The sequence below is a fragment of the Gastrolobium bilobum genome, unplaced genomic scaffold (genome assembly GCF_033153095.1).
Source record: "Gastrolobium bilobum isolate Gb01-03AN ecotype WA unplaced genomic scaffold, APGP_CSIRO_Gbil_v1 utg9887, whole genome shotgun sequence".
NCBI lineage: Eukaryota > Viridiplantae > Streptophyta > Magnoliopsida > Fabales > Fabaceae > Gastrolobium > Gastrolobium bilobum.
This window is the reverse complement of record NW_026899295.1, coordinates 232,513-254,896: the sequence shown is the minus strand read 5'-3', so window position 1 is coordinate 254,896 and position 22,384 is coordinate 232,513. Positions and strand designations below refer to the sequence as shown.

The 22,384-nt window shown below is 34.6% G+C and overlaps 2 protein-coding genes across 2 annotated transcripts; one reads left to right on the top strand and one right to left on the bottom strand.

Annotated features, from left to right (window-relative positions):
* Positions 1-8,444: 8,444 nt before the first annotated feature.
* Positions 8,445-10,155, bottom strand: LOC133289302 (uncharacterized acetyltransferase At3g50280-like). The gene has a single exon (XM_061487212.1). It carries the CDS (start codon positions 10,032-10,034, stop codon positions 8,664-8,666), a length of 1,371 nt encoding a protein of 456 aa, XP_061343196.1. The 5' UTR covers positions 10,035-10,155; the 3' UTR covers positions 8,445-8,663.
* A 6,205-nt stretch (positions 10,156-16,360) lies between these two features.
* Positions 16,361-19,515, top strand: LOC133289269 (uncharacterized). Its single transcript, XM_061487166.1, has 5 exons — positions 16,361-16,372; positions 16,833-17,280; positions 17,331-18,009; positions 18,107-18,887; positions 19,051-19,515. Exons 1-5 carry the CDS (start codon positions 16,361-16,363, stop codon positions 19,513-19,515), a joined length of 2,385 nt encoding a protein of 794 aa, XP_061343150.1.
* Positions 19,516-22,384: the final 2,869 nt, after the last annotated feature.

Here is a 22,384-nt window from a genome sequence, read left to right as displayed (position 1 = left end):
ATAAATATTCAGTTCATGTATTAAGTTTAAATTTGAATCAATTCGTACTCAATCTTACTAAATCCAATAGAATATATAAAACAAAAGCAATAAAATCTATAAATGTTTAGAAAATTAAATTATTTCTCAATTTTAATAGTCTAAATGCATTATTTAGTTTACAAAAAAGATTTAAATTTACTTTGTTTCTTTTTTGTACAAGTAATTTACTTTCTAACCTCGTAAACAAAGTCACATGGAAAGAGGCTTTGGGACAAAATGGTGGGACTCGTGAGTAACGGGTCGCCAAACAGCGTTTGAGGAAAACAAAGGGCCACTTGTTGTGTGCACCTGAATTAGTTTGTTTCTACTGCAATTATTATGCACATTGTAAGTTTTTCTTTTTCTCTTTTTTTATTTTTATTTTTTTCTTTCTTGCCAGCAGGCCTATGTCCCTTCAATCCCACCTTTTCCTTTTCCACGGCCAACAAACAGACAGAGAAGTGTTCCATTTAATATTTTTCTTGTCAATAGCTAAATGCATGAAAGAGACAATTAAAAGGCTTATAATTGCGTAGGAAAACCCTAAAAATAGAATGATTAAAAACCATATGAGATAACAAGATTGTTTTCATATCTACCACTATTGCCGTCACATGGTGTTTGGCTCGCATGAGTCGCATTGTAGCATAATGGACCGAAGAAACAAAAAAAACAACTATTCAACAAGAGAACGACTTTTCTTCGAAAGAAACCAGCCCCCTAATTGAATTGGCACGATTGGTGAAAATTGAAGCCACGGGCATGAGCACAAAGACAACACGGAAGAGGATCCGGTACGGTCATTTAATTATCGATTTTCATAAATTATAAATACAATAAAATTGGATAGTTTTTATGATTGAAATTATTTGTAATTGCAATCCTAAAAAAAAAAAAAAAGGAATTAGCAGCAGCAGTTGTGTTTTAAAGTTTAAACTGCACCTTAGTTCCAATCGAAAGATCCAAAAAAGTAAAAATAAAAAATCAAGACATTTAATTTTAATATTATATGATTAAAAAAAAAACAAGTTGAGCCCATGCAGTTTTGAAAGAACAAGCCTCAGAATCAACGCACGTACAGACGCAATAATCAACATCAGAAAAACGTCCTTGTGTGTAATATTAACGGTACTATATTCCCCAGAAAAAACTTGAACCATGCTTTCTCTGGTTTGAGATCTGTACCAGTTATATAAGTTTAGTTTTAAATATTATGAATAAAAAATACTAGCCCACTAAGAATTATATATATATATATATATATATATATAGGGAAAAACTACTCTTATGTTGCATAAGAGTAGTTTTATCTCCTACACACTCATCGAAAATCGTGACATTCATTTTTCTTTTTTTTTTAAATGGCGGGTCCCACCATATATGTGTCACAACATGAGAGAAGATCTCTCCTTCAACATAAGATTAAATGAACCCATATATATAACCAACTGTATCATATCATATTAAATCAAATAATTTTATGAAAAAGTGTTTGTCTTTTTAAATGATATAACTTGTATTATTTCACTCTCACAAAGAAATAGAACCCACACCTTTATATTTTTGTGTCCACTCTCTCTTCCTTTATCTATCTCTTTCTCTTACTTAAAATGACTTAACTTTACATCTTTTTAAATGATACATATTTTTTCCATCATTGTAAGTACATTTTTTTACCAAATCATATGGCATATTATTTTCATTCCAATTAAAATGAATAAAACCATTCAAAACTCATCAAAATTAATCTGTAACGGTTGTATGAATGTTAAATCATAATTTATGAGAAATTTTGGTATAAGAAAACCTTTGGAAAGTTAATGTCTTTTATTCTACTTTAATAGCATTGTGGAGTTATTCAAAAAACGAGAGAAATTAAAAAAGATTAAAAAAAACTCAAATCATACTCTCTCTCTTTACTAAGGGGAGATGTATTGGATTAAAATTTTAAAAGACTTTTTTTGAGATAAAAAATCTTATAGATTTTAAAAGACTATAAAATTAGAAGGATTTTCAAAGACTATTTAAAATTAGAAGAATTTTAAAGACTTTTTTTACAATCAAGATTTCATATGATTGAATTTTAAAGGATTTTAATAAAATTTATAAGATTTGAAAGGACAATACAGTTTTATACGATTTTAAAAAATCATATAAATTTTTAACAAACATTCAAAATTATAAGAATCAATAAAACAATAACAAAGAAATGCAATGAAATTAATAAAAAAAGTAAAACCTAACATAATTTTCTCAATCAGTAAAATATAATATAATTTCTAACAAACATTCAAAATTACTAAGTAACGGTTGTTCACATATCTAAAGTTATATTAGTCTTCTACGCATTAACATTTTCTCGTTCATGCTCTTGGGTTTGACCAATGGATTGAAAATTATCTTCTTCATTTGGTATCTGAGCTATGCATACATGATTATAAGATCCAATTTTTTTTAATTATTAAAATAATTCAAATATAGAACTTAAAGTTCATGACAAAATTTTGTTTGAAATTTTTTGCAATTGATCTTGAAAATCTTGGTGTGGGGTTTTTGTTCTACGTGATGAGAGTTTTCTAAACATATATCGTATGCATGTTTTAATTGAATATTCTAAGAAAATTTCAAATCTGGATTTCTGGATTTTATTACATGAAAGTTTAAAAAATCTCGATGGTTTGTTGTTTCTGGGTTATTTTGTGATAAAATCGCTAAAAAATATGTTAGTTTTGAGTTTTGACGAAGCTCCTATGGTAAAATCGGAACTCGATTTTGAGCTGGTCAACCTGCCAAAGGAAGAAGAAAACAATACAATAGATAAATCTCAAGAAATTCTAGGGATTATGGTAAGATTGTGAAAGAGACATTCTATTTATATTTCTCACTAAAAAAGTTTCAGGAAATCTACACAATAGAAAATTCATTAAAATGGTTAGATTTTTGAATACCTCAAGATTATTTTTCCATTGTTTAAAATATTTATTGAATACCTACGAATTTGAATGGATTCTAAAATACTCTTTTAAAATCCTAATTGAATACAAAATAACTTTTTTTCAATCCTTTAAAATCCTAATTGATTATCTAAAAATAATCTATTAAAATCCTTTAAAATCTCAATCCCTGAATGCAATATGAAAAAAAAATATAGCAGCAGGACTTTTTCATTATAAAATAAGTTGTAATTATCATTACAATTAATTAGCGGCCAGGATATAGTTACCACAAAAAATGTTTATCATCTTTACAACCAATCTAATCATTGTTGATTTCCGTCAATCTAACTGTTATAATTTATTGAGAATTAATAATTAATTAATAAATACAACCCAATAATTTTCAATAAAGTATAACCGTTAAATTGACGGAAATTAACACTGATTAAGTTAATTGTAAGGATGGTAGAAATTTTTGGTGGTAAGTATATCATTTCCCTACTACTAGTTCGAATTAGTTTTTTCTTTCTTTTTCTTACAACAGTTGTAATTATTATTATTTTATTTATAACAACAACGGTTGTAATTATTTTACACACATTTTTATGCATGTATGCCATTTCAAATTAGTTATATTGAATAAAACTAAATTCATTTAATTACTTTTTATTACCAAATAATTATAATTCTTGTCACAAATTATTTGATTTGTTATAAATAGATTGGTGATAAGCTAAATTTAATATTAAATTAATCAAAAATAATGTGAATTCTATTTCTTTTGGTTGACCAAAAGCCATATAATTTACGGGGAAATGATTTCTGCTTTGGAGGCAGGTAACATTTCTCTATCACTGAGAAAAAAAGAGAAATATTTTTTACCTCAAAGCAAGAAATTATTTTTCCATAATTTATATAGTTGAACGGTTCCAAAATTTATCAAACAAAATATGCCTTGGATATGTCAAATTATCCCGCAAACATCACGTGCTACTTTTAAGTTCTTAACTAATTTTTTTTATTTCATAATATTATTATTTATTTTTCTTATAAGATAATTAAGGAAATTTTTGTGTTTCCCTTAATTATTTTCACCAAAACATTTAAATATTGTTAAAAAAAAAAATCAATGGACAGTGATAAATTTTTTAAAGAGTAATTAATACTATTTTGACGGTCTACCAATTTTTTTACTATTTTGACTTTATAAAATAATAACTAAGTTAAGTGATTTTTTAAAAATAAATGTACTATTTTTATACAATGCCTAAATTTGTAATATATATATATATATATATAATTTCATTTATAGTTCTAAATTGCATTTTTTTCAAATGTAAATTTTCGTTAAATATTTATATAAAATTGTGGATGATATCCTATACAATAAGTTAATAAATTATATATTGACTCAAAATCTCACGACTTACTGCCCGTTTGGATGGCTTCAAAAAAATGTGTTTTTTATGTCGTGTTTATTTTAGAAATATTGTTTACAAAAATTAAAATAATTTAGATTTTTAAAAAAATATTTGATTTTTTTTAAATTATTTTACTTTTGACTTCTATTTTTTTTTAAACTGAAATTTTTTGCTTCCAAAAAAAATAATTTTTTGACTTTTTTTATGACTTCTATTTTAAAAAAAAAAAAAAACATCCACACTTTTTTTTAAAAAGTGTTTTTTTTAAAAAATATATATAACTTTGAAGAAAAAAAAACTCCTCCAAACAACTCTTAAACCCATTTCAAAAAATTAGTTTACACATTAAGCTTTATTTTTTAATTTTAATGTCACGTAAAAACGCTACATCTTCGAAAGCTTTTACAAGTTGGCGTATACTGCATCTCATTTTCACTTCCAAGTAATCCAGTATCCACCTCCTTGGTCACGGTAACTTTCACTTTGGACGCTTTAGGTACTAGCTAGGTTTTTTTTTGACAGGTTATATTTACAAACTTTTTTGTTTACAAACTCTTACAAATTACACTATTTTCTTCTGGGAGAACACTAATTTCACTATGTTCTCCCGAGAGAACATAGTGTAATTTATAAAAAATTTCAAAAAAATTTATAAACAAATCTTTCCCCTTTTTTCTTAGTTCGTTCCTTTACGAATCACCATTTTCATGTTAGTTAATTTTTAATGAAAGTATTAGTTATTATGACTTTAAGTTTAGGGTCTCTTTTTTCTCATCTAATATGAGATTTTTTTCTATTACTATAAACATAGGATATAGTGAGCCCCATGGCCCCCATCATCCATTAAAAAAAAAATTGTTACACATAATTCGATATCTCACTAATAGGATAATTATTTCTCCTACAATAAGAAAATTATTTTTCCCTTAAATTAATAAAGAAAGTCAATTCTTAAAGATTAATTTATACTCTAAGAGAGTTTCATATTTTAAGTACCAATTCTTAATGATATGCACTAAGCATTAATCCGTTATTTTCTGTCAACTTCTCTTCACTATATATAATCACTCACTAAGCATTGCATTATGCCACTAAGTCACTTGCAAAACTATCTACTATATGCACAACCTCCTAGTGCACTCCATTTATATATTCACACTTGTGCCAAGAACACACATCGTATCCATTGAGTAGGAGACTCATACACACCCCTTACTAGCATATTTATCGGACTTTGGCCCGAGATATTGGACTTCCAATTGCCCGTCTTTTCTATCATACGCTCCGTAGATACAATTACTAGCTATTCAGCTAGACATTGATATTCACCTGGAAAGTATGGACACGTTCTCTAGAGTGAAAAATGCTTGTCAGACACCAACATATTTTGACATGTTTCGACACGCGGTCAACGCTTTTCGACATGTTTTTTATTTATTTATTCAGATCCAAATTTTATTTTATTTTATCTTTTTAACTAAACATGAAAAATTAATTTATAAATTAGATATATATTTTTTATAGAATTTGACATGAAAAATTATTTTTGCTTTATATTTATGTTATGAAATTTGAATATTTAATTGGTTATATGACATATTATGGACTGCTATGTGTATTAAATATAAATTATATTATATATATTAAAAATATTATTTAATATCAAAACTTATCCTAATATGTTGAAATATAATATAATTTTAAAATTAATGTGTCAGTGTCGTTGCAATATAGATATTCACCTCCGAACACTTATTAATATTATTTTTTCTATTATAATGTTTTTTGTGCACTTTGATTCAAGTGTAATATACTTCTAAGTGATAATCAAGGGGTGCTCGGTAAAAAAATAAAAAAAACGAAGACACAATGGACAAAGATATTGTCCTGACTCCTGAGAGCTTGGTGACTTGCATATAGAGTACGTCCACCATTATATTGGACAAATGTGTTGCGGTATTGAGTGAATTTAGAAATCATAATGGGCCAAAATCTAAAGGGCCAAACCCAAATAACAAGTAATATAAAATGGACCTTAGTAAGAAATAAGAAGAAAAAAATGGTAAGTTGATTGGCTTGACGTGAAACGGAGATGCAAAGAGCTAGCCAAAATTTAGAGTCGAGGGGTGTATTGGATTAAAATTTTAAAAGATTTTTTTGAGATAAAAAATCATACAGATTTTAAAAGACATTTTAGAATTGAAGAGACTTTAAAGACTTTTTTAAAAGACTTTTTTTACAATCAAGATTTCATAAGATTGGATTTTAATAGAATTTATAAGATTTGAAAGGACAATGTGAATTTATAAGATTTTAAAAAATCATATGAATTTTTAACAAATATTCAAAATTACAAGAGTCAATACAAAAGAGAAAGGTTATACTTACAACCTATTTTTGTTTACAACATTTTAAAATCATATCTTAACCGTTGATTGACGAAATTTAGAGGAAGAAGTCTACATGGAAGTTCCACCAGGAGTGAAGGCAAAAGAAAATACAGTTTGCAAGTTAAATAAAGCCTTATATGGTCTCAAACAGTCACCAAGAGCATGGTTCGACAGACTTACACTTGCAATGAAGAAGTTTGGCTATAGGCAAAGCAATTCGGACCATACACTGTTTATTAAACAAAAGGAAGGTAAAATTTCCATACTGATTGTCTATGTAGATGATATGGTCCTAACAGGAGATGATATAGAAGAAATGAAAATATTGGAGAAAAAGCTTGCTGCTGAGTTTGAAATGAAGAGTCTAGGACAACTGAAGTACTTCCTGGGAATAGAAATTGCAAGATCTGAACAAGAGATATTCATGTGTCAAAGGAAATACACACTGGACATCTTATCCGAGACTGGAATGATGGCTTGTAAATCATGTGACACCCCAATTGAGATGAATCACTCCCTTGGCATATATCCAGGACAAGTTGAAACGGATAAAGGCAGATATCAAAGGTTAGTATGAAAGCTAATATATTTGTCACACACTAGACCTGACATTGCCTACTCTGTAAGCGTAGTGAGCAGGTTCATGCACTCTCCTAGTGAAGAACATATGAAGGCAGTATACCGTATTCTTAGATACCTGAAGGGATCACCAGGAAAAGGTCTTCTATTCTCAAAAAATAAGGAGGCTTACATAGAAGGATATACAGACTCTGATTGAGTTGGAGATAAAACTACTAGGCAGTCTACTTCCGGGTACTTCACTTTTGTAGAAGGGAATCTAGTCACATGGAGGAGCAAGAAGCAGAAGGTAGTAGCAAGATCCAGTGCAGAAGCAGAATTCAGAGGAATGTCATATGGCATCTGCAAACTACTTTGGATAAGAAGCATACTTGCTGATTTAGGGATAAAATATAATCAGCCAATGAAGCTCTTTTGTGATAACAAGGCTTCTGTGGAAATTGCACACAATCCGGTTCAACATGATAGAACTAAACATGTTGAAGTAGATAGACACTTCATTAAGGAAAACTTAGAAAATCAAGTGATCCAGATACCCCAGGTTCGATCAGAAGACCAGCTTGCAGATGTGCTAACAAAAGGTGTTTCAGTAAAAGTATTTGATAGACTCGTTGACAAGTTGGGCATGACAGATATACATGCACCAACTTGAGGGGGAGTGTTGAAAATAGAAATTTGAATTATAGTTACTTAGAGATAGGAATGATTTGTTTGTTACAGAATTTATTCTGATTAATTTGTTGATTAGGATTATTGTTAAGTTGTTAGAATAGTTTCCTATTTTTATGTATTTGGTTGTTGAGAGTCTCTTGTATAAATATCCCTCATTTAAGAGGTGAAAATAGTGAATAGAAATATATTTTCCAGAACTCATATCTTAACAAAAGGTTTATTGGCACAGGGACATGCCAAAGCAATAAGAGTTGTACCGAAAGAGGTTCATTGGAAAGACATGTTAACTAATCCTATCAGCACAGGCTGCACAGCTGTCAACTAACCAGTGGATGTGATTTTCCAATTCTGAGTAGTCGAAGACTCCTCAATTTAAAAAACAGAAGATGAAAATACATTGACATATTTCCAGTTCCCAACGGCAGTGGAATTTTGAGCTGCAATTCAGTGGCAGAAAATCTTAATACTTGGGATGTTTCATCCAATAGTAAAAATGATATAAGTAACTAAAAGCTTTGAGTAAGCTTGAATTACATTCTGTTTGAAATAGCTTTCTGCATCCAATGGAATATGTATTATTATTATCTTATTTTAAGGATGACCCCGTTCAACTTGGTCAAGTAAAATTAAGGCACATTAGCAAACTAGTACACGGGATTGGGCACAGAAACTGCCTTCATGAACTCCTTATCCAATTCCAATGCTCTCATTGCATCAGATGAAAGGGACACTTCCAAATCTATGCTTCCCCCTCCTTCATATCCTTGGTATGCTGTCACGCTCCCATCAAATTTGTTGGCACATCCACTCAAAACTGCTACCGCTTTTCCCATTCCAAATTCATTGCCGTACATGTTGAACCTCGGTGAACTTGACATGGTAACACTGAACGGATCAAAGTGCAGACCAAGTTGGTAGACAAGAGGAGATTGTAACCACTCTTTGACCTTGTGTCTCACCATTTTGTCGTTATGGTTTGCAACAGCCAGGTGCACCTTCCATGCTGCCCATCCTAGATCATGTTCAATCAATTCCCCCGCTGTTGTCCCTTCATTCACCACATTAATTGAGTTTCCAAAGTACTCGTCAGGCAGAGGCGGTTCCATTCTTGATCGATTGTTTATGGCCAAATTGCAACTGGTTCTCTGATTATATGGTAGGCAACGCGCGCGAGTTATGGATCTCCAAACATGTGCTGATAATGATTGGAATGAAGAGATTTCAGTGCTATTGGACTCTGAGTTGGCCTTTGCTTTCAGTATTGCTATAGACTCAGATGAAAAGTGGAAGATTCTCTCTCTGAGCTTGGGTGCTTCAAATCTTATAATAAACTCATCATGATGTTTGAAAGGAAGATTGACCAGTTGACCGCAACCCTCTGGAAACCAGCGATTGTGAATGGGTTGGCGTGAAATGGGAACATCAATATCCCCATGCTGCCCTTGGGCTTGAAAGATCTCAGACCATGCATTGAAGAAATTCCAAAAAGAAGTCCCATCAGCAATAGTGTGGTTCATGGAACAACCTACGAAAACACCATCAATTAGTTCAGTAACTTGGACGGCTAACAAGGGCATGGTGTGACCATCATGGTTGATTGCTCTGTCGAGATCAAACAATGACTGAACAATCGGTGGAACGTAAACGGGGGAGAGGATGTCGGATATGGTCATGTCCAAAGTTGCATAGATAAATCTAGCTCCAGAACTGTTACTGCAATCAACGAAAACAACGTAAGAGGGAGGGTCTTGCGTTTTTTGGGTAACAAGGCGACCGGCCAATGGATAGAAATGGTTAAGAGCGAGATAAAGGGAGTGCTTGAGCTTATCCAACAGATTCTCAATGAAATCTTGTTGGTTGTGTGGCTTGTTGAAGAGGAGACCCTTCTGGATGTATTGCATAGACAACATAGCAATATCCCAAGATGTTAAATTGCAGATATGGTTTGACTCCGCAGTGGATGCCAGAGGCTTGATAAAACATTCTGAAATTCTTAGAACGGCTGTGGAACACATCGCCCAAATACTGGCACAGAATTCTTTTACAGATAGCTTAGAGATGTATTTCCTCTGAGATATGTGAGGAGGGGGATGGTTACTCTTTTGTGGATAGCCATCATCAATTGTCACTAAATTATTTTTCTCCTCGAGGTTAAGACGTGACGTGACGTGTGAGGTGTTGGATGTTTATAAACATTATTTATTTTTTGGGATTACTTCTGTAGAGAAGTTTTCTGATATTAACAGATAAATAAAATGAGCCCCCTCACTTTTTAGAAAAAAGAAAAAAAAAAGCATATTTTTCGATGGGAGAGTAACATAAGATATCAGTCTCATGCAACATAAGAGTAGAAATGGTTCGTTTTTTCTGCCACGTGAATACAGATGAGTTATTTATATTGAGCTCAAAATAATGTTGTTTTAGAAATCATGATTTTTATAATTTTAATTTAGTTTAAAATTATAATAAATTTATTATTATAATTTGTTAATCTTTCAATCTCAAATTCAAGAAGTGGCTGAGGATTAATTTATAAACATTATTTACTTATTTTCCCCTCGTATTTTATCATTAAAAAAATTTAAACAGTTAAACTTCTCTGTTATTTATAAAAAAGTTGTTTAGGACCTTTATGGTGTACATCACAATTGACAACCATTCTGTTTACTGTGACTGTTTCTGAAAAAAAATAATTTTTTTCTATTTTTATTTGAGGGAAAAAAATTATGTTTGATAACATGTTTTATTTTTATTTAGAGGATGAGAATTGTGTTCAATAATACAATATTCACCTAATGAGGTTTTGGATTTTCAGCAACAATTGAAGTTTATATTTCCAAAAAACAATGATCTGTGATTTTTATTTTTATTTTTGGTACATGATTAAATTCCTGTTTTCGTATGATTAAAAACAATGAATTCATATTTCCAAAAAACAATGAATTCAAAGAATAATGAAATCATTTGTGATTTAGAGTAACATTAATGAAAATAAATCAATCTTAAAAAGGAAAAACCATTAAATAAATTAAATTCAAAGGGAAAGAAATAAATCTATAAAAAGACATAATAAAAAATGAAGAACATATAATCTAAACAGAAGGGAACGTATCAAGACTATTTAATAATTTTAGTTGCACCAACTCAAATGAATCACGATTAACATAAGCTTTTATAACATTCTATTAAACAATATTTTAAAATTTTAATTGACTTTACAGAACTTTAAAAATTTAAAAGATTTTCCAGACAGTACAATAATTAATATAAAACCTTCTGATTAATCTTTATAGGAAAAAGTTATATTTACAAACTTTTTGTTTACAAACCTTACAAACTATACTAAGTATGACTGATCATAATTCAATCAAGAGTGTATGACCGATTATACTTAATTAGTGTAATTTGTTAAAAAAATTTGTAAATAGATCATTCTCCATCTTTATAAACCTCTCATTTTCTTGTAATTTGTTTTTTAACTTATATCAGCAAAAAGTTGATTTATTTGCCCATAAAGTTTTTAATCTTCTAAAGTCTTAACATAGATTTGGGTCTTCCATTTTAGTCATATATTTACTTTTGGTTTCTTTCGTTCTGAATTTATTTCTCATTTAACTAGATAGGCTTCTATGCTATATATCTCATGATGTAGGATATTCTTATTACTAATATTTTTTACTTGTACTCCACTAGTACTCTAATCATTGTTGGATTCAAAAGGTTGTTTTTCTTTTCTCTCCCTTCATTTATCTTTTTCTCTAATTCAATAATAATTAGAGTAGTAGTAAGAATATCCTATCTTATATCTCATATACAAAGATAAACTCTTTAAAATTTACAAGTAAAATAATAATCACAACCTTGTACCTTAAAAAAATTATCATCTATTTTAAATTTTATAAAAACATAAAATTAATTCAATGTAAGTGTCAATAAATACCATCTTAATTTCTTCCTCGGTTACTTTTGCAATATTAGTTTCTTAATCAAATCAAGGGTTCAAATCTAAAGGCTGTTGGAAGATTTTGTAATTGATATAAAATCAATTTTTTTCTTATAAACCCATTTATCAAATCATTTATGATTTATAAGAGTAACGTTAAAGAAAACATGTCAATCTTAGAAACGTGAAAAACGAATTTCTTAAATTTAAAAGGTAAGAAATAATTTTATAAACAGACATAATAAAAAATGAATTTAATCATGTACCAAAAATAAAAATAATTTAATTTTTCAATTAATGAAAATTAACTATTTTAGAAGGAAAATATGATTTATTTATTAATTCAAATCGGAAGATACCAGATTAGATATTGACAAAGTAAATAGGAATCTTTTTTTTGGCAAATGATTAAATTCCCGTTTTGGTATGATTGAAAACAATGAATTCATATTTCCAAAAAAACAATGAATTCAAAGAATAATGAAATCATTTGTGATTTAGAGTAACATTAATGAAAAATAAATCAATCTTAAAAAGAAAAAAAACATTAAATAAATTAAATTAAAAGGGAAAGAAATAAATCTATAAAAAGACATAATAAAAAATGAATCTACGAGTAAGAAGTTAAATAGGAACAATCACTATTGGATTGTAAATTGGAAATTAAATAGGAATGAAATCTTTATTTATTGTACTAAAATTTGAGATATTTACATGCAAAAAGAAATGAGTAGTGCTATAAATAATTTGTCATTCACTCTTTTCCATTGACAAATCTAAATAATGGCCAAGCATAACTCTGCTATCTTTTATGCCTCTTATGTCCCTTTCATTCTAGCATGTATATTATCCCTATCCTATGAAGCTGTTGCTGAAAATCCAAAACCTCATATTGTGTATATGGGGTTCACTTCTTACTATTATATTGTATTATCCAATATTCACCTCCCTCATAGGTTAGCCCTAATGACTTAAAGATAATCCTTCTTGATTCCACTATTATACCCTCATCTAAATACCTAACAACAATTGCATAATTCTGGATATTATCTAGAGTTGAAGTGAAGGAAGAGAGACCTGTTCCTGTTGCCACCTGACTTGTCCACCCCATGGACTGACCACTAACAGGTAGCACAACAATTATATATATTTTTTTTTGAAAACTTTTTTTCTTTAATGCTGCTTTGATTCTGTTCCCATATACACCGTGTTAGACTCCCTCCAAATACACATCTCCCCACCACGAATCACCAATCACGAAGATCATCCTCGGCTAAGCTTAAGCTTATTGAACAAAAACTAAAATTTAAATACATTGACATATTTCAAGTAAAGGGGGCAGTGTTATTAGACTTAAATCCAATTTTATTAGAACCGGACCGGTCATTGACTCGGTCGAGGTATCAGATCACTGGATCAACGATTCAACTGGTGGGTCACTGGTTGAACCGCATGAACCGGATATGTATATATAAATTTATATTTTATACTTAATTATATAATAAATATTTTAAATGGTGCTATCTAAATAATAACCTGATGTAGTTTAGTGGTATTTGTTATGTTACACAACCTCAATGGAAGGGGTTCGAACTCCATTACATGCAATTTTTGAAATAATTCTCTTAACTTAATAGTTATATAATAAATATATCAAATGGTGTATATTATTCAACCAGTGATGGCGGCTTTGTGGTATGAGAAGACGCTCCATGCTGCAAAAAATATTTTGTAACTAATTTTTAAAAAATCGGTTTACTGGTTGAACCGGTTTACTTTGTCAGTTTGACTCGATTGGTTTTTGACAAAATGATATGAATGGACTGTCTGAACCCATAATAAGAGAAGATGCTAATCAATAAGAGAGAGATATGGGCTGGGAGGATCAATGTAAGAACCCGCACCGTTAATTAAGGTATTTACTTAATTAATTATGCAAAATTAGGAAATGATTACATAATTGACCCTAATAATTATATTGAGGCTCTAATAATTATAGTAAGTGATTAAGAATGCTGAAAGTCGCTTTTCGGAAGAAAAATGCAGATACCGATTCTGCTAGTCGGTATAAATGCGTACCGAAAAAGTATCCCGGAAAATTAATGTAAGTGCATGATAATTACTAGAATAATATGTAGGACTTGTAAAACGAGTTTCAAGTCCAAATAATGAGAACTGGTGCCAGAAACTGATACTGCCTATGAAAAGCGCGTACCAGAAAGTTGTTCCGAAAAATATTATAAAAATATGATAATTCTTGGAAAAATGTGTAGTTTCAGGTTCCAAAGTTTGGGATCAAAATGCTAAGCGTAGAAATTAAAGCTAATACTGCGTGTTAATCTTTAAGTGGGCTATATATACCTCATTAAGGGCACATTGCCCTAGATAACAGATATTCCAGTGTGTGAATTAGGGAGGCTGACCAGCTGAGGCTTCCTCCTTGAGTTTCTTCTACATTTTGTGGTCAAGTTACTTCTTTTCTTGATTTCCTTCACTTTTTCTCTTGTAAACACTTGAGTGTGAGCTTGGTGAGGGAGAAAGGTACCATTTTCTGAGTGTTTGAGCTGCTGCTTGTGAGGTTTAGGTTCTGAGTTTGAGAGTTGAAGAAGAGTCATCTTGCTCTTGGTGTTTTGAACCTTCAAGGAGCTTCCTTGTTGAGTAAAAGAGCCACCTTGTGCATCATTTTCGTGCTTGGGCCAAGTCAGAACCTTGAAGCTGTTGTGTGAGCTCCAAGAGCACCTCCATCCCCTGTTTTTAGCTTGTGGTATGATCACCACCTTGGAACTTGAGTTTTATGCTTAAAAATGGAAGCTTGATGCATGTTAAGACTAAAATATGATAACTTAACGTTGGGTAATGTCAAACACACCTAGAAATGCATGTTTAAGTGTTTAAAATCGGTAAAAACCCAACCTTTGAAGGATATCTTCACGAAATGCAGTTTCTGCATTCTGTCGTGAAATATCCGGATATCTGTCTGTGGAATATCCGGATATTGGATATCCGGATATGGTATCCAGATATGTGATATCCGGATATGAGATTCTGGATATCCGGATATGCACAGTGGGATATCCGGATATTGCATATCCGGATATGTACCCGAGGAATATCCGGATATTCTGGGATTTCGAAGAACAGTAGCTGTGCTGTGAGGACAATAGGCTATTGGGGGTTTGTGGACCCTAGATTGCTGAAGTTGAACTTCTGTAATTAATGAACTAAGTCAGAATCATGTGATTAAGGGCTTGTGGCTTTGTTGGAAGCCTTAAGACGTAAATCGTTAAGGAGAACGTAGTCTTTATGTTAATGCTTTTGAGTTATGTATGTTGATACACTTGCTGGTCCTAAATCAGATTGTGATCTGCTGTGTGTTGGACTTCAGCTGTGAGGACTCTTGGCATTGGATAGTGAGCTTGCAAGGTAAGCTTTCGTGTCCTCGGTTTAGCCATATTGTGGTTCCACCATGTCCCATGGGGGTATGGTATATGCATGTTGTGTCACATGCTTTTGATGTTTTGGAAATGCTGTTGAGCTATTGTACGTTAGTGCCTTGTTGATATGCATGGAGGTGTTCCACCTATACAGTAAGCCTGAGTATGTAGAACATACAATAGGGTGAGGCTGTGGGTGAGGTACAAGCGGTGTTCCTTGTACTACATGTAGGTATAGACGTATTCCTGCATTTCTCTGGCCAGTAGATAGTGATAAACACATATGCCATAGATATCTGTTGCACTACATAGTTTTGGAACTGATATTGATATAAATGCTTTTAGAACTTATATTGCACATGTAAGTGAGCTTGGGGTGGAAGATCCTTGAGGACCCCTTGTCTTACTGAGATTTCTGGTTTAGAGATCTCACCCCACGTTTGGAGAATGCTTATTTCAGGATCAGGTAATGTTGAGACCTCAGGCGGCAGGAGGCCGGAGCTGAGTTAGATTTGCTGTTATTTATGCTGACATGTTGGATGCTGGAATTGCATGCTGCTTATATGCTTATAGCTTCAGTTCATGTTTATGGAGTTTTATGTTAAGACTTGTTGTTTACGCTGTTTATTTGGTGAGCATGGGGATTGTCCATGACACATAGTATTGTTTCGTCATGAGTCTTTTGGGAGTTATAATAATGTATCAGGATATTGTCCGGATTACGAGATGTAATGTCGTGATTTAGATACACACTTTATTTATATATTGAGGTATTTCAGTAGATGTCTTATTGCAATTTACATACAGGCGATATTTTATGAAATTGATTAAGTAATCAAGATGATAATTAATAATGACGTCATAATTGAAAAGAAAAAGAATATTCCGCATTTTTAATTAAGTACCGCTTAATACGATGTAATGATAACACTACCGGATATATACGGGGTGTTACAATCAAACAATGGAGCATCAAGTAAGCCCAAAGACCCGTTGGTCTAGAGGGAACAAAATAAGGCCCAAATGGCTTAAGGATTTTATGATTTAAGGAGTGAGTCATCAGAGGATGGAAGAGTCTGTTAGGAAGTTGTTGTTAGAGGGTATTAGCTGGTATAGATAAATTTTGTTTCTAGATTCGTCTACACATGCCAGCGTTTGCTTGCATTTTCTGTTATTGGTGTATGCATTTCCCTTTTCGTGAGTTGTTGTAAACCTATAAAGGCAGGTTACTTTCATAAATAAAGATATAGAAAATTATTCAGAACCCTGTGGTTGAAGGAGGCTGTTTTCCCTCGAAGAAGACATTAACACCTATCATTGGCGCTTTCATTGAGTCTGCCACCACCATGGCCGGAATCCCCAATCCCCCATAACAACTCGAAACCACCTTAGCTAAATTGCTATAATCTCAGCTCACTCTTCAACGGGACTTTCAGTCCATCGCACAAAAAGTGACATTTCTGGAATCACGCGCAACGACTCAGCCACCTCACACGGCGAAATCGTCTGCCGGACCTGTCAGCACCACGATTCCGTCAGAAATCAAAGCGGCTACCATCAAGCTTGATGTTCCTCGGTTCGATGGTTCAGATCCGTTAGGGTGGGTCTTCAAGATCTCCCAATTTTTCGAATTCCATGGCACCCCTGACCCTCAACGACCTCGGATTGCCTCTTTCTACATGGAAGGTGAGGCTCTAGCCTGGTATCAGTGGATGTTCTCCAATGGCCAAATCACTTCTTCGCAGGCGTTGTTGCATGCATTGGAACTCCGCTTCGCCCCTTCTCAATATGAGGATCCTAAGGGCGATCTCATGAAATTGTTGCAGACGGCTTCGGTTCGCGAGTTCCAGTCTCAGTTTGAAACCTTGGCCAATCGTTGCGTTGGTGTGCCCTCCCCTTACCTGTTAAGCTACTTCACTCTGGTCTCAAACCAGATATTAGGCGTGAAGTCCAGGCGCTCCAACCGATGTCTCTGGCTCAAGCCGTTGGTTTGGCTCGTCTTCAAGAGGACAAGTTGAGCGACCAGCGCATCGCCTCTCGCTCTAAATTTTCCCCTTCGTCGTCATGGCTACAAGGAGGTGCTTCTCGCGCGCCGCTGGTCACCGCGTCCCTCTCTCCGGGTACCTCGTCGGCTTCAGCTCCCACAACCCCCACGATATCTAGATTTGGCCAAAGCCCCAAACCTAGGATCCAACGTCTGTCCCCAGAAGAGCTCCAAGTTCGTCGTGACAAAGGATTGTGCTATAATTGCAATGAGAAATATCATCCCACTCACCGTTGCAAACGTTCCCTCATGCTTTTAATTGTCGCACCAGAATCCGACGAGATCGTGGACATGCATCATTTGCTCGAGGAAGAATCTGGGTTGCAATCTCCTCAGGAGCCTCTGCCAGAAGTGAGCGTGGGATCTGATTCTGCTCAAATCAGCTTTCATGCCTTTCTGGGCCATTCGGTTCCACAAACGTTATGGGTGCAGGGCCGCATTGGTAAGGTCCAGTTGTCCATCCTTATCGACAGTGGAAGCACCCACAACTTCGTTCAACCCCGTATTGTCAAGTTTTTGGGCCTCCCTTTACACAAGGCCCCAAGGCTTCCAAGTCTTAGTGGGAAACGGTGAATAGTTGGACTGCACGTCCTTGTGCAAAGCGGTTCATCTATTCCTAGGGGAGCACGAATTTCTGGTGGATTTTTTCGTCTTACCCATATCTAGTGCTGACCTTGTATTGGGCGTCCAATGGCTCAAAACCCTTGGGCCCATTCTCACAGACTATGACCATCTCACAATGAAATTTGTTAAGGGTGGGCAGATTGTTACTATGCAAGGCAACTCTGCATTTTCGGCCCAAGAAGCTTCGTTGGCCCAGTTGCGTAGAATGGTGTCCACCAGCTCCATATCTGAGTTGTTTCAGCTGCAGATGGTGCCCTCTCCGCCGTCTACACCTTTTAGTGCTCCGATTCCTCAGGTGATTGACGCACTCCTTTCTCGTTTCATTATGCTTTTTGATTCTCCTTCTCAACTTCCTCCTCCTCGTCCCACTGACCACCGAATCCCTTTGTTGGAGGGGAGTCAAGCGGTGAATGTTCGTCCGTATCGCTACCCCTATTTCCAGAAAAAAAAGATTGAGTGCGTTACTTCAGAAATGCTGGCAGCCGGAATTGTCCGCGATAGCACGAGCCCTTTTTCTTCTCCGGTTTTGCTAGTCCGAAAAAAAGATGGGTCCTGGCATTTTTGCACCGACTATCGAGCTCTCAACGCTATTACACAGCGTGACCGTTTCCCTATTTCGACGGTCGACGAGCTCATTGATGAACTCCATGGCGCTTGTTGCTTCTCCAAGTTGGATCTACGTTCTGGGTACCACCAGATACGTATGGATTCAAGTGACATCCCCAAAATAGCTTTTCAGACACACGAAGGACACTTCGAGTACCTCGTCATGCCTTTTGGGCTTTGCAACGCTCCGGCCACATTCCAGGCGACTATGAACTCTGTATTTAAACCTTTTCTTCGTCGTTTCATTATTGTGTTTTTTGACGATATTTTGGTTTTTAGCAAGTCCCTGGACGAACATGTCACTCACTTGGAGGAGACTTTCAATCAGTTGCTGCACAACCAATTATTCCTAAAAAAAATCCAAATGTTCTTTTTCCCAGCACTCGTTGGAATATTTGGGGCATATCATTTCAATTGATGGCGTTGGACCCGACCCTGAAAAAATCAGAGCCATGGTGGCTTGGCCGTGTCCTGCTTCCATCAAACAATTACGTGGGTCTTTGGGATTAACGGGCTTTTACCGACGGTTCGTCCACCGCTATGCTTCCATTGCTGCTCCTCTAATGGATTTGCTGAAAAAAGATGCGTTTGTGTGGTCCCCGGCTGTTCAGGAAGCTTTTGATCAATTGAAATTGGCTATGACGAATACTCCTGTCTTAGCACTGCCTGACTTCTCTGTTCCGTTCACCTTGGAGACTGATGCATCGGTTAGTAGTATGGGCGCTGTGCTGTTACAGCATGGTCACCCAATCGACTATTTTAGTAAAACATTTTGTGGGAAGCTGCAATCGTCGTCCACTTACGTTCGTGAGTTGCACGCTATTGTTGAGGCCATCAAAAAATAGCGACATTATCTTCTTGGTCGGAAATTTACAATTCACACGGACCAAAGGAGTTTGAAGGAACTCATGTCACAGGTTATTCAGACTCCAGATCAGCACTGTTACCTTTCCAAGTTGTTGGGGTACGACTATGAGATTGTGTACAAACTCGGTCTAGAAAACAAAGTTGCGGACGCTCTTTCAAGGGTGTTTGACGTGGGGCCCCAGATGTGTGCATTATCTGTACCTCAGTTTGAGGTTATAGCTAAACTCAAAGAGGAACTTCATTCTGATTCACAGTTGAGTCAACTTCTGGCAGATTTGGAACGTGACTCGAGCTCCAATCCGGGTTTTTCAGTGGTGAATGGGCTACTGTTCTTTCATGGTCGCATTTTTGTAGGGGCTAATTCGGCCTTTAAGCACCTTCTCTTGGAGGAATTCCATGCTTCACCATTCGGGGGTCATATGGGGGTTAAAAAGACTTATGCTCGACTCAGTGCTAATTTCTTTTGGCATGGCATGCAGAAAGATGTTGCAAAGTTTGTACAAAGGTGTCTTACATGTCAACAAATTAAAGTTCCTACTACACGCCCAGTAGGCCTGCTACAACCAATTCCAATTCCGTCGGAGGTATGGGAAGATATAGCCATGGACTTTATAGTAAGGCTACCTTCATTCCAAAGCTTCACAACCATACTGGTAGTGGTCGATCGATTCTCCAAGGCCGCCCACTTTGGTATGTTGCCCTCACACTATACTGCTGCGAAAGTGGCTCACTTATTCAATGAGATGATCTGTCGTCTATATGGTTTTCCTAAGAGCATTATATCGGATCGTGATCCGATTTTTATGAACCATTTTTGGCAGGCGCTCTTCAGGATGAGTGGCACTAAGCTTCGGATGTCCACAGCCTATCACCCACAAAGTGATGGACAAACCGGGGTCCTAAATCGGGTGTTACAACAGTACGTACGAGCCTTCACTCATGAGAAACCGAAGTCCTGGGGTCGCTTCCTTCCATGGGCAGAGTGGTGTTACAATACTTCTGTCCATTCGGCTACAGGGATCTCTCCATTTCAGGTGGTTTTTGGACGCACACCGCCTTCCATTCCTCACTACGTGACGGGTTCTAGCAGCCTTGAAGCGGTAAATACTGGATTGACTGACAGGGACACCATGTTAGCTATACTGAAACAAAAACTCCCCAAAGCTCAAGGTATCATGAAACAGGCTGCTGATAAGCATCGACAAGAACACTCTTTCCAGTTGGGTGACCTTGTTCTGGTTCGCCTGAAACCGTACAAACAACAATAAGTGGCACAGAGGAGTAGTCACAAGCTGTCCAAGAGGTACTATGGCCCTTTTAAAATTATTAAGTGTATTGGTTCTGTTGCTTTTGAACTGGAGCTGCCAACTGGTAGCAAAATACACCCAGTCTTCCATGCTTCTTTACTCAAACCATTTCACCCGGATGGTAACGACCGACCACTTCCACTACCCCCACTGGATTTATTGAATCACCCTGTCATCCAGCCGTTGGCAGTTTTGGATACGACAACATCTGCACTTGCTGACCAGGACCGTGTTCTGATACAGTGGGAAGGGCTGTTTCCCGAGGATGCTTCTTGGGAATCTTTGGAGGACATATTGGCTTCTTATCCAAATTTACACCTTGAGGGCAAGGTGTTTGTCAAAGGGAAAGCGGATGATATGAATCGACTGTCTGAACCCATAATAAGAGAAGATGCTAATCAAGAAGAGGGAGATATGTGCTGGGACGATCAAACAATGGAGCATCAAGTAAGCCCAAAGACCCGTTGGTCTAGAAGGAACAAAATAAGGCCCAAGTGGCTTAAGGATTTTATGATTTAAGGAGTGAGTCATCAGAGGATGGAAGAGTCTGTTAGGAAGTTGTTGTTAAAGGGTATTAGCTGGTATAGATAAATTCGGTTTCTCGATTCGTCTACACATGCCAGCGTTTGCTTGCATTTTCTGTTATTGGTGTATGCATTTCCCTTTGCATGAGTTGTTGTAAGCCTATAAAGGCAGGTTACTTTCATAAATAAAGATATAGAAAATTATTCAGAACCCTTGTGGTTGAAGGAGGTTGTTTTCCCTCGAAGAAGACATTAACACCTATCACAAAATCAATGATCCTGTTTTATTTAATCCCATATGGTCATGCATTTTTTTAAAAAGTAAAATAAAGCGAAACGATATTATTTTTAAAGCAATGATCAAACATTCACATATGCAGATATCAAGCACACATAAAAGAAACATGATTAAACATTTAAACTTAAGAAAGATGAAATTTAAATGAAGAGTGAAACTGCTAAGTCAGATTGAAATTTGAAAACAAAGGAGGCAAGGAGGAAGAGTTAATTTAAAATTTGAAAAATAATATTAATTTTATTTTTTAATAATGACCCGAATGATAATGTTTTTATTCTTTTTTTTTTTTTTTTAAATTAGGTAAGGCCTAAGCTCGAAAAATAAATTACAAAAAATGCAATAGTCTTATAGTTATGAAAATTTTGTAATTGCCCTTTCAATAAATTGACCATTTAATGAGGAGACTACTAGAAGATGACGATATCCTCTCCTAGGTCAATGTCTTGTTTTGCAATTTAGTTCGAACATTGTGTAAAATAGAATTTCGGATAATTCTCAATAGACATAATCATGAATTTCGATAAATAACATAGAATTTATATCTATCTATCCATGTCATACGATTCAATTAATAACCGGCTACTTGAATGGGTGATCCAATAATCCAATACTTCAACTGAGCGTTCACGGTTTCGGGTTTACTAAAATGGGTGCAGAGTTAAAGAAATTAACGAATTTTGAGAGACAATTCATTGGCAGAAACATTTAAAGCTTGGGA